This window comes from Phalacrocorax carbo, chromosome Z (assembly GCF_963921805.1).
Source record: "Phalacrocorax carbo chromosome Z, bPhaCar2.1, whole genome shotgun sequence".
Lineage (NCBI taxonomy): Eukaryota > Metazoa > Chordata > Aves > Suliformes > Phalacrocoracidae > Phalacrocorax > Phalacrocorax carbo.
Window position 1 is genome coordinate 73828016 of NC_087548.1, and position 12987 is coordinate 73841002.

Genomic DNA, 12987 nt, shown 5'->3' on the forward strand with positions numbered 1-12987 from the left:
TGTTACAACCCTTTCAATAAAGGGCTAGGTTTTATTTGCTTAAGGGAATTTTCCCGCACCCCAGTTGGACAAGACAGGCAAACAGCCAATGTGACTGGCACAGTTCCATGCACAGGCATTGACAGGACAGTGTCCACCATGAGCCTTTACTTTCACTGTAAATTATGGATCACGTCCTTCCCCCCTCCCCACCAAGAACACAGCTCTCTGGACCATGGACAGCATGTGCCACCTTACCAAAGAAAGGGATGTGAGTGCAGGCGCTGGGGTCCTGGTGCAGGCTGGGGAGCCTGTTGCATTCGGGAAGAGTAAGCAGCATCAGCCCTGGCTTGTAAATCCCCTTCTGGGAGTTTTCCTCCATTGAGAGCCATTCCTTAAAGCAGTAGAGATCCTTTACAGCAAGGCAATTCTCTCTACATTATTTTGCAAGAAACAGTGAAATACAGCAGTCAATGGTTTGATAACAACGGCTGCACTTAGCAGTGGTGTACAGGGCTTATGCAAGCTGACAGAAGTCCATTAAGAGAGCTATGCTTCTTTAAGTCAGTCTGTCTGGCTCATAAACCATGAAGGAAACTCTGTACCCACATATCTACACTTTCAATGAAGCAGAGTTATGCTCAAAACACAACAAACATCACAGTCTCTAAGGAGTTCGTTCCCATCTTTTCCTACAGGTTTATTGGCATCTTCTACTAATAAACATCATGTCTGGGAGTTATCATAGCATTTTTCAGGACATTCTAAAAATCTCACCTGTCTTCTGTAATTTGTACATTAAAGTGTCGTCTATTAAAGACAGTAGGTAAGCTGCAATTCTTAATCTTCTTAAACTAAATATTTGCCTGTATTTTTAATCTCACTGAATCACCCATCCAATTTTCCTCTTTTCTCCACAGACACTTTTCAGTCCTTTTTTTATGTCAGCAGCAAATCCTTTACAGTGCCTGCTAAAACAAGAGGTCTAACTGTCTCCTACCTAATGTATTACCTCCATAACAATGAGAAACATGCACTGATAACAAGTGGTTTGGATGTTTAAATGTTCCTTAGGTCAGAAACTGTTTGTGAAGAAGGCCAAGGCAGAAATGTCTGCTCTAGCCAAAAAAAAAAAAAAACAAAAACGAACCCAAACCCAACACTGTACAATACTGGAAAGTTTGAGGGTTTGTTGCATTAGTCAAGTTATCAGTGATATGCTCATTTATGTACTCATTCTTGAGAGCCCGAGTTGCAAAACCAGGTTTCAGGTTTTGTGCAGAGATTACTCTTGCTGAGCTCAGGTGAAGTCTTTTGTGGATCCACATCCTTCCTTACCACCATACCTGCTGGCAGCCATGGGAGAGGACACAGTGATGCATAAAGGTACTGCCTGGGTCAGTGGTGAGGGTTTTAGCCAAATTCATCACCTGATGGTCTGAGACAATTTCTTTACTTATAGTCTGCCAACAGTTTTGGCAAGAGCAGATGGCCAGAAGTTTCAGTGATGACTACCAACACTGCAAACCCTCTAAAGCACCTGAAGGACAGAGGCCATTGGGAATTCTACCAAGGCATCAGCTTTACTTCAGCAGCAATGGATGCCCTTCAAGTCTGCAGGCTGAAGCCACCAAAACCCAGCTGCCACGTGATCGGTTTTAGCCAGTGCTGTTTTATTCCTTCCTCACTTCCATGAAAGCCAGAATGCAGCCAGATGGCATAATTTATCTTTTTTTATGTTAAATAACATGTGGAAGAGGAACAGCCTTCTGAAGTAAAGAAATATTTAGCTAGGGAAATGAGAAAATCTTGCATTTGAAGCACTGGCTGACACTTGGGAGATCTGGACTGCATTAGCTGCCTTCACTTCTGAAACCTGAGCATCCTTAAACAAGCCCCTTATTCAGTGTTCAACTGCAAAATGCAAAAGACCATTAAAATCCTTTCCACTCCAGCTTAAAAGCAGGTTATCTTCACCCACAAATCCACCCCGGAAGCACGATGAGGGAGCTGGAGGGAGGGATGGTCAGTCTCCTCAAGCTGGGTTCATGCCATTTTTATAACAGTTCTGAGCAGTGAGGGCTTGATGAGATCATACGCAAAGCTTACTTCAGATTATTATTAGAAATTTTATGTCATGTAAATGACAGGTGGACAAAGAACAGTAGCAGCAGAAGAGGACAAGTGGGCCAACAGCATTTCAGGCACCACAAAGGACTGTTTAAGAGGAGGTGGGGACACACAGACCTGACCAAAGTGAGACATTTACCAACACAAGACTGTTCCCTGAATCCTGATCACTTCATATAAGTAGAGGCTGAAACAGAAATTTAGGGGGTTTATTTTGCTATCACAGAAGCAGCCAGTGATAAAAGGTAGTTGTAATCAAGAATTATAAGATGAGACATCATTTTCCCTTAAACAGGAAAACTCTAATTTTAATCAAATTGCATCTTAATTTACTCAGTCTGTTTGTCAGTAGTTATTCTTGCTAGCTAGTTCCCAAAGATTAATATAAAAAAATTATGTGGGGAGAGAAAAAAAGATGCAGAGAATAAACAAGATGGAAATATGAAAATTAAAATATGTCCCTCAGAAACTGGGAGAATTCTCTGCCCTCTGAGATAGTTAAGTTCTTATTCGTTAGGTATTTCAGCTGAAAACTGGTTTGTCTAGCCAGTTTCTGCAGAGAGGTATAAAGTTGTCAGTAAAAGGCAGATAAGATAACTGGAAACTAACCAAGATCATGTGAAATGTGTTCAAGACCCCCAGAGATCTCAACTGTTCAGAAGTATATATTAGAGGTCTGAGTTATCAAAAGGAGTATTGGGTTAGGGCTTTGGAGGAACTGTTATCCAGCTGATGTTCTCTGGGGACAGGAAACAGGAAGGATGCCATTGCAGGACTCTTGTCATGAGGAAGCTACATTTAAATCTGCATTAAAATCACAGGGGAAAATCATTAAAGGGAAAAGAATATAACATTAACTCATGGATTTCAAGAAAGATGATGCTAGGCAACTCCATTATGATTTAGACATATTTGCAAAATCTGTGCCTGTTAGCTTGAGATCATGTGCTGATTTATATGACTCTGACTTCAGAAGTGCCACAGAAGTGCAGGTCTTCAGTCAAAACACCATGAGTTCTGGTCCTGCATGGCCACTAGTGAGCAGGGGTAAATGAAGTGAGACCCAGATCTCACTGAAATGCCTTGTGGAGCCCTGTGCAAAATCCTTAGCTGACAACTGTGCTGTGCATGTGTGGCTCAGATATAAATACTGTCACAGATCTCAAAAAAAGGTCATGTACTAAAGCGCACAATGACAAAGAGCAGAACAACAAGGTGGCAGGGAGCAGTCTGCCAGCAAAAAGCAAGTTTCAGTACTTGGCTGCATGATTATCTGTAGATACTTGCACATACACTTCTTTTGTAGCATACATGCCACTACCGTGTTGGCGGAGGAATACTGAACAGCATAGGCACCAAATAGGCAACACAATGTATTGTCAGGTTTCTTACTGGGATTTTCCTCTATGCTTTTGTTGTAGAGCTAGTAAAGGAGGAGCGATCAGAAAGGTCTAGAATACAAAGGCAACATGCTGCTGATTCTGCTAAAAAGTCCCTACATATCTGGAAAAATAATTGCCAGTAAACTACATCTGGCCCAAGTCCAGCTGGCAGAGTTCTTGCCATGTCCGCAGAGACGACTTGTATTTTAGTTGAGACACTAGAGATGGGGATGCTCTCCTGATAAACTTAAATCTGAATAATCTATTTTAAGATGAGGTCCAAGGAGGACAAGAGCGATGTACTGCACTTAGGCACGGATGTCAGCTGCTCAAACACGAAATGGGGAATGACTAGAGAACAGTTCTCCAGGAGCTGAAAATGGACATAAATCAGATGTGGCCAACAGTTATGTTAGGAAAAAAGAAACCTTCACCCTCACACATCGCTGTGGGGCTGTCCTCTGCAAGGCACTCCAAGCAATCATCATTTCATTACAAATAACACTAACAGAACCTGGGCTAGAGGCTACATGTATTTAGCATTTAAGGAAAGATAAGGAGCAGAAGCCTCAGAGGCCAGAAAAGGAAGAGCTATGAGCAGAGCTTGGAAAAACCTGCTTTATCCTAGTCTGAGAAGCTGAGGAAGATCTAAAATCTCGCTGCAGAGAGGAAGGGAAGAAACTCATCTCCATGGCCATGGTGGGAGGACAAGGAGCAATGAGGGAACGGCTGCTTAGGAGGTTGCATGGGAAGGGACCAGTGTCTCTGTCACTGGGACGTGTTGCACAAACACCTGTCAGCAGCGGATTAGCTGTAGTGGGAGATGCTTTGGACTCCTCAGGGTCCCTGTCAGGCCTGTTTCAGTGCACATTTCTCTGCATAAGGGAGGATACAAGAGCCAGATGGGAGGTTTGGTTTAGCAGGTACAGTTACACTGGCAGTGTCTCTGGTGTAATCTTTTTTTGTTTCGTCTTTGTCGGGGTGAGAAGTGCTGAATGATTACTGTGTTGGCTTGGACAGATTTGCTGCACAAACTGTGACCATATTTAGTCAAAATTCAAAAAAAGCAATTACTTTTGATAGTGATAATGAGCACATACTGACCTAGTAAGATTTAACCGATAGCAATATGTTAACTATTTAAATCAATTATGTCATTCAAATGGATATTTCTTTTCAACACTGTCCACTAAAAGCCTGATATAACACAGACATCTGGGCCTGAAAGTCTGTCCATACCCTAGCAGTGAGCACAGAGAGAGCTGGATAAGATCTTCTTTGTGTGTACAGAGAAGACAGCAAAGGGAAAACGCATGCAAACCGCAAACCTAGAGGACCAATTTTCACTCAGTGCTACTGCAGGTCTGGACAGACCTTCACCACACCCCTGCTGCCTACGCATACCCACAAAATGAAAGTGAAAGTTGAGCATTTTTTTAATTTACCTGCACACTGGTTTTGGAGCTGGCCCAGCTCCAGAGGGATTGCACTCCTGGAAGATGTAGTTACACAGCAGAGACTCAGCGGCCGGTTGGCAGAATGAACTCACCATTTTCAGTTCAGTCCAGGCAGTGTGCACAAGCAGCTCTTGGGTCTCCTCTGGGTCAGCATAGGAGGAGTTGAAGAAAACAAGAGCATTCTTCGCCAAGATAGCACTACACACCTCACCTCTGTACGTGCTGCAGTAGCCTGCATCACCCTTGTACAGCTTGCTGTCAAGGACAAGAGCATACACACACCATAAGCTCACAGCCCTAAAAACCTGCAGGAGCAGGATGCCTACGCCCTGTTTCTGAATCAAGTGGCATCTGTAAGGCTAACAGAAGATGGAGGAGAGGGTAAATTGTTATAACCACTAAAAACAGCTAATACCATCCAAAAATGAAACTTCTGCAAGGAACCCCAGTGTGAATGTAGGGCCCTCCTGGAGAGCTCCAGGGCTGAGGCTCTGGTTGAGAGTTGCTAGCATTATAAGTGGGCAAAAGGACTGAGACATCATGCACAACTGTGACCTAGCATGGCCCCTCTCCCTGCCCCCAGCCCATAATGGGAAAATATTTTGTTTTCCTGCTTCCCTGCAGAAGAGATCAGCCATGCTGCTTGCTGCACACCTGCAATAACTCAGGATTTTTTTCTCTCCTGACTAACAACAGTTTAATTTTGGATGGACTCAATGAGCAGGAGCCAGGTGAGTCCCACCCAACATGTGCCAGGAAATTCTTTGCAAGATAAGACCAGTCAAGCTCCTGCTTACCCCTCCAGCTCCTGCACCCCACCTGGCCCTGTCTCTCTTCCACACACGTTTAGGTGGGAGACACAGGGAGGCGGAAGACACAAGCCTCTGCAGTTTTTCTTCTGGTGCTTCCCTCCAAGGTCAATCCACTCCTCTCTTCACCACGTCTCCCACTTTGCAAACTCCTGCCGCAAAGCAGTGGCCAGATCCATGCCAGAGCAATAAAAAGCACAGCAGGGTTGGCTCCTTCATGGGCTGTTTATTTATCTTTCCTGTGTTTTTTTTGCATCTAGCAGGAGATGGCTATCATCCCTCCCTGCTTTCTTCCCCACAGCCATCAAAAGGGAACAGCAGGGTGAGGGCATGCACAGGTCAGCTGTGCTCCTAGCGGCTCCCACAGCCACCCCATGGCAACAAGGTCTGCAAGTGAGGATGTGCCCTCTGCTCAGGCAGCCTGTGGGATGCAGTGCCCTTTGTGGGGGGGAAACCTGGGAAAATAGCCCTACCCTGTATGGGGGGGGACGACATCCAAATCGGGAAGAGAGGAGGGCTGGGTGCAGCTGTTCCCACTCCTCATTCGGCCAGTTTAACTGGGGTCAGGGAGTTCAATTCACAACATGCCAACCATTTGGAGTAGCCAGCAGAGCTATTTGTATCTTTGCCTTTTATTTCTTTCCCCTGTCCAAATAATTGCCCATTGTCAACCCTGGGGATTCTTGCTGGTTTTCTTTGGAAAGCTGGAGGTACATGGACAAAGGATCATACAGGATGCCCATATTTCAGCTTTTCAGATGACTTTTTGGCCCTGGTTTAACTACACTGCTTCGGGTTCAATGTAAATTTAAAAATATTTTTTTCCTATATATCACATTGGCTAAAAAATACAGAAAGGCACTGATTCCATGAGGTAGTACCAAAACAGCAGTGATGTTGTGACATGTGCATCACCCCAGGCTCCATGGACACTTCTTCATGTGACACAGGCACCCCTCAGCATCCTGCACCAGTCCCACAGCCTGTGACATCTACCTGGTGCAGAGCAGGTTTCTGCACAGTACCATGCTTCCCTCAGCACCCTGCTAGAGCCATCCTTGGCATGCTAGGGGGTCACATTATTCACTTTTTCCTGATGATGCCCATTGTACTTAATCTGAAATGTCCACCCTTCCTGTGCCTGAAGAGGCAAAAGAAGGCACAAGCATGCACGGGGCAGCTGTGGTGCTGACTTCAGTGGGCTGCAGAAGCAGCCTGACAAGAGCCACCAGTGCTAATATTGTGTTTTCTCGCTTTTTTAAAACCTGCAGGGAGACACGGACATGGCTGTGACAGAGAAGCAGCAACAAGCAGCAACATGTTCCTCGCAACACTTTGTCACAGAAAGGGGATTTCATGCAGCAAATGTTGAGAACAACTGCAGGACAGAAGGGCTGAGCATTTGATCACCATTTCCATGCCTGTCAACCTACACAGGTGCAGGTGTAAGGCATAAGTCTGCCGTCATCATTGGGTGGTCCCTAAATCACTTACAAACTTCCTGAACCAATCTTTCAAGCCCCTGAGAGGGAGGCAAAGGCCTTTGCAGGGAGCCTGTGTCAACAGAGTGCAAAGCCATTTGCTCAGACTTTCTCAGGCTCTGCTCTTTGCTCTGAGGGCCAGTAGCTCCCATCCCTCCTCCTAGGCTAATGCTCTCATTTTCATTCTAGATTGATCTGCCAGTGTGGCATGAAAAAATACACTACTAGGACTCTAAAAAGAAAAAGCCAGGCAAATTGTTCAGTACTGAAAAAATTACTAAGCAATAGTAGATGTCTGACCATATACAAGTGGCTTTATGCATCCATAACTCTGCCTGGAATAAACAAAATCTGTCTTGCCCTATTCTGGTAATCACCAAACCAAAATATTGGCTGTGTACAGACAAGACTTTAACTTGGAGTTAAACTTTTGCCTGTAAATTTATAAGGTCAGTGAAGTTGCAGGTGTGTAACTGTGAACAGAATTTACTCCAGAATATTCTGCCCACTACTGTATTTTAAACACCCTTATTGATGTGTGATCCACTGCTTGCTTGATACAGAAGCATCCTTATCTACCTAGTCCCAGTCTCCAACTGTGCCTGTATAAAGAAGCTGCGTTCCCTTTAGGTGAACCTCATCTGCTTGCTTGGCATCCAGAAACCTGCTTCCTTCGTTTAAGCAAAATTAACCAAATCCCCTTCATTCATCATTCTTCTCCTCCCTGGCCCAGAGAAAACCCCCAGGCAGCCACAGAAAATCATTCTTACCTCCATTCTGCCGGGTGGCACCGAATCCGGGAATTGTGATGAGCCAAGAGAAAGAAGAAATGGAAAAGACATCAGTGACACATCACTGCCCACTCTGAGATGTGGGAGTTAAGATTTATGTGCTAAGAAATCTATCTGAGACCTGTAAACTGTCTGAAAAGGATGCAGCTAAATTCTGTCCTTATTTTGCACCTTCTTGTGAGGAAGAGGAGTTGGGCAATACTGGACACCATATGGGGAGACAGAACGAGGAGGAGGAAATGGATTGTTGATGGCAGTTCTTGCTGAGGTGGACTGTTGCACCCTAAACCCACACCTTTACTCATATTCTTTGGGTTCTACACAACCAGCAGATAGCATCCTCTGTTAAGCCACCAGTGCACTCATTACTGCAGGCAGCAGCTGCAACAGGTGGGAGAAACCAAAGCTGGGGGAGCAGCACAGGCACAATGCCATGCCCACTGCTTGCAGCACCACTGGTGGAGCTGAGCTGCACCAGCAAGGGGAGGAGGCACTGAGCATCAGCCAAGGACCAGGAGACCTCTGCCACTGGACCCTCAGGAGCTGGGATGTGGCTGAGGCAGGCTCCTGCTCATGTCTGGGGGGCTGCTTCCCTCCTGCTGAACACAGGGAGCCTGGAGGAGGGCAGTGCATTTTCCCCTATCAGCCTCATGCACCTGCCCCCCGTACTACATTTACTGATCTGCTTCCTGGGGCAGAGCCTTGCGTGGGCTAAAAGGAGTGGGGAGGTGAAATAGAGTACCAAGTGCTGAGTTTTTTATGGGGCAGAGTTTGCTGTTTATTTTAATGCCCAGTGCAAGGGCGGCCATGGTTATTTTCTCAACAGAGCAGAAAACACGCACACAGCGAGGAGTGTATGTATGCCTGGTTAATGGCAGGACCAGGGCTACCACCAAGCATGTGGAGTACCTCTTTCTTCTAACTAACCCCCCCTGCCTGTTCCAAAAGGGAAGGCACAAGATGCCACCTTTCCCTTCGTGTGATAAGTGCTGTCAGCTGTCTCAGACCATTGGTATTTCTTCTCTTTGGATCATCCTTTCCCCACTTTGAGGATTATCCCAGGAGCAGCGGTTACCCCACTGCTCTGTCATGAACCTCCCTGCTTTCTGGATGCAACACCCTGAGAAGCCAAAGTGCTCATGAAAGCTATTTTCACCTTGCTGTTAGGTGATACCAACACTGGGTCAGGGCCATAACTTCCTCCACATGGATGAACTTACTAAGTGTGCTTCTGGGACACAAAGTACAAGACATCTTCAAACATTCAGGAAATGACAGCTGTGCCAGTCTCCAACATGTAAGAATATATGAGGAAATAGCCTGGCAGGGGATGTACTCAAATTTAGCCCTCTGCACACACTATCAGCTCTCCAAGGCTTTGCCTCCTCCTCCAGAGTGCTTCACAGCCCTTTCCTCTCCCCCAGCAAGGAAGCTAGACTGTGATTGCAAGAGTAAAAAATTAAAGTTCCCTTCTTTCCCAGCATACCTGAAACACTAATGGTTGCCGCAGCTTTTGCGGCTCCAAAAGTTTTGCTGTGTTTGTTCGTGGCGAGGCAAGTGAACAGGCCAGGTCGGGTGACATAAACCCGCAGTCTGGAGTCAACCACTCTGTCCTTGACACTTTCTGCTATAGACCCGGCAGACACCTAAGAGAATGAAAAGCCCAGTGCAGTAGTGTTTCCAACAAAGGAAAACAAACAAACCAAGGAAAAATCTAAGACCTAGCCCCAAACATTTAAATTGGCAGAAAAATATGTAGCAAGCAGCGGGAAGTGGCAGACAGCTAAAGCTGCTGGCATTATTTTGGTGCTTTCATAACAGCTGACTTCAAAGACAAAAGCAAATGTTAAAGACCTCTCCTATTTCACACTTCAGCAATACCTTTGCAATTAATTTTCAGTTCCAGAGGGCTGTAGTCTGTTTTGCTCATGTAATTGAGCTGACTAATTACTCCAGGACCTCTTCTAGTAGACTGCCTAATCATGCCTTAGCAAGGAAGGGCACGAGGCAGCTTTGTAGACCCTGGCTATACAGAGGGAGAAAAGAAAACAGTTTGGAAGTTGTTGATTCTGGATTAATGTAACCGCTGCCACACTTCCAAAGCAGTCATGATCAAAGCAAGCGCTCTGGCTCCAACCTTTTGGCAGACATCTGACAGATTTTCTTATCTTACACCTGGAAATATGGAAGGGGCTGCAGATGTGGTGATTTTGGCCAGCTCTTTTCCAAGGTCAGAAATTTCCAGGTAAATAACCTTCAAGCCAGCTGATTTTGGCCAGTTGGCCTTGATTTTATCCTCAAGTCTTTCCTGCTCGTATGGCATTCATTAAAGTAGGAGGACATGGTACATGAAGACTCTACCTTGCAAAGGCAGTAGGAAGGACCAGCATTGTCTGCTCTACCTTCATACTGATAAGGAAGCATCAAGTGTAATTCAAGCAAGATGTATTGCCCATGGATCCCACCGGTGTGACCTGGCCCTAAGGACAGTGGGGAGTGTCTCCCTGGATCCGCCGCAGCAAAGCACTCTACCTATGCATCTGTCTGAGAGGTTAGAGGGATCAATCTGACCTCCCTGGAAGTTAGTAGAAACATGATTTCAATGGGATTTGTGTCTGCTCCCAAATGTGTTAACAGTGATAATTGAAAAAGTGAGAAGGGATGTGTCAGTGTTGATCACATCTCCAGTAAGAAGTTTGATTTCTTTCTGAAAAGGAAATACTGAAAATATATTCATTTTGCCTCACTCAAGTCCAGCTTGGAGTTTTGGTGAGGGAATGTGTATGGAAAGAAATAACTAAATAACCAGACCAACACAATTATTGTAAATATTGCATCGGGGATGGGTGGTATACCAGTCACTGTGCAAATGCAGGGACCAGGGGTAATTTTTGGCCTTATACTGTGAAGAAAGTTCAGGTGGATGGGAGCTCAGGGGATATTTTTTCACAAGTTTCTCTCTTGTTACAGTGCTGGTCAGGTTTATTTTTAGAACTTTTTTCTCCCCAGAAACCACTCAGCACTAAGATGCTGCTGGGACCTTCCTGGTGGAAAGAAGGAATTACTTTACAGACTGCCCCTACCTCCCAGCAGCCACTCGGGAGGGATGGCTGCTCACTCTAAGCCACTTGTGCTGATGTGGTCCTCTCTCCCTTCTTACCCCTCAGGCCTCAAGCATACTGTTAGCTCCACTCTTGGGAGCACTGGACTGTGCCTGGTGAGCTCAGAGAGCCAGGATTGCTCCTCCCAGCTTGGGCCACAGGAGGAAAAGGGTGCTCAGGTAGCTGCAAGCAGTACGAGCAGTATGCACGGTCATATGCACCATGGAAAATCACAGGTGAAAGCGGCATGTAGCTGTGCCTAGGGCTTCCACATGGCCAGCTGTTGTTTCCTCTACTGGCAACCTCAAGCCATTCCCTTGTGTTAATTGATTCCCTTCCCTTTTCAAATATATTCCCTGTAATTTTTTTTTCAGCAGGTCTTTTTCTAGCTTTTAAAAAGCCACCTCGGACACCACCAAAGCAGAGACCTCTTCACATATTCAAACCTGGCTCACTCATTCTTTGTGGTGCACAAAACTACAGTTTAAGGTCCATGATGCCCTGTGGTGCATAGCGGGAAGAAAAGGAATTGTGTTTCTGTTTAGGTAGGAAAGGCAGCTGCTGCACAGAGGAGTTTCCATCCTTCTCTTCAAAGGCTGGTCAGTAACCTCAGCAGAGTCCCACTCCTTAAACTTCAGGACAATTAGAGGTCAGCATTCAGAGACCATAATGCTGCAGGCATGTTGCATCTTCAAGTGACTCACTATTGCTTGCTCACGAGCCAACCCTCAAATGCACACACTCCAGTCCACCCTCTTCCTGGCGTGACTTTCCCAGAGATGGGCTTTTGCTAAGGTCTGCTTGCCATATTTAAAATGAGGCAGTCTGGAGCGCCACCCTACTGGACTGGGATTTGCCTTACAGAGAGGAATGGGGCAGAGTAGATCTGACTAGTGAGGCAGTGGCCCCGGGCAGAGGCTGAGCATTGTCTCACATACAGCTCGCTGTGGGACTGACACACCGGTGGGTACCTGGCAGGGCATAGAGTTGTGCTCCAGAAATACTGTGCCCTTGCCAGGGAATCAGACCCCCTGAGAGGTTTCTTCCCCAATGGAGAAGGAGCCTTGAATAAACACCCGCAGCTGTCTCAAGATAGTTATGACCAGAAACTACTGAGGACCCACAAGGCTCCTTAATAATGTGTTTTAATACATGGAAACTGGGGATACAGACCATGATGCAGACAGCCTCCTGAAGTAAGAAACTGGAGCAAGAGGATTTATTGGTCCTGTTGGACAAGCAAGTCCACAGGAATGGCCATGGCCAGCCAGTGGCCAGAAAGACTTGGTGTTGGCGGGGGGTGAGTGAGAAAGAGCAGAGGCAAATTGCCAGCCTGCATGGAGTGGCTGCTCCACCTGCCTCCACAGCATCACACCCTGGGGCTCACAAGCTTAAAAAAGCTGTTGAAAGACCACAGAGAGTATAAAACATGACCACTATAACTGTGAAGATTGGAGGAAGCCCATGGCAGGCTCAGGCTGCAGAGCTGCTGTGATGGTGGTGCACTGCTCACTTCAGGGAAGCAATATCAGGTGTCAAGCAGCAATTCAGTTCAGCTGAAGGGAAAGCATTGCTATAGCCTACCCACAGACACGAAAGCCAGATGAATTCAAAGCAGGAACCTATTTTAAATGGTCAGGATAATTAGACCATGGAACAATTTCCTGTGAGAAGCAGTGGATTTGCATCTCCTGGTGCCTGCCACTGAAGAGGGTGTGCCTTCCCTGAGGATGTGCCTCTAGCCGGCAATAAATTGGTGACACACTTCAGCACGTTACCTAGGTCAGTCTGGAAAATTTCAGATCTATTCATCTGCAAATATTCTGTGCATATATGCTCTCCCACAGGTATTTTGTC

General features: G+C 46.0%; 1 protein-coding gene across 1 annotated transcript in view; it reads right to left on the minus strand.

Annotated features, from left to right (window-relative positions):
* MUSK (muscle associated receptor tyrosine kinase) overlaps nucleotides 1-12987 on the minus strand; it is a 56960-nt gene that overhangs the window by 16969 nt on the left and 27004 nt on the right. Inside the window, exons 7-9 of the mRNA XM_064438378.1 lie at nucleotides 9511-9675; nucleotides 4937-5205; nucleotides 238-413 (exon numbers count right to left, since the gene is read on the minus strand). Coding sequence (XP_064294448.1) covers nucleotides 238-413; nucleotides 4937-5205; nucleotides 9511-9675 — 610 coding nt within the window. The remainder of the gene's footprint in view (nucleotides 1-237; nucleotides 414-4936; nucleotides 5206-9510; nucleotides 9676-12987) is intronic.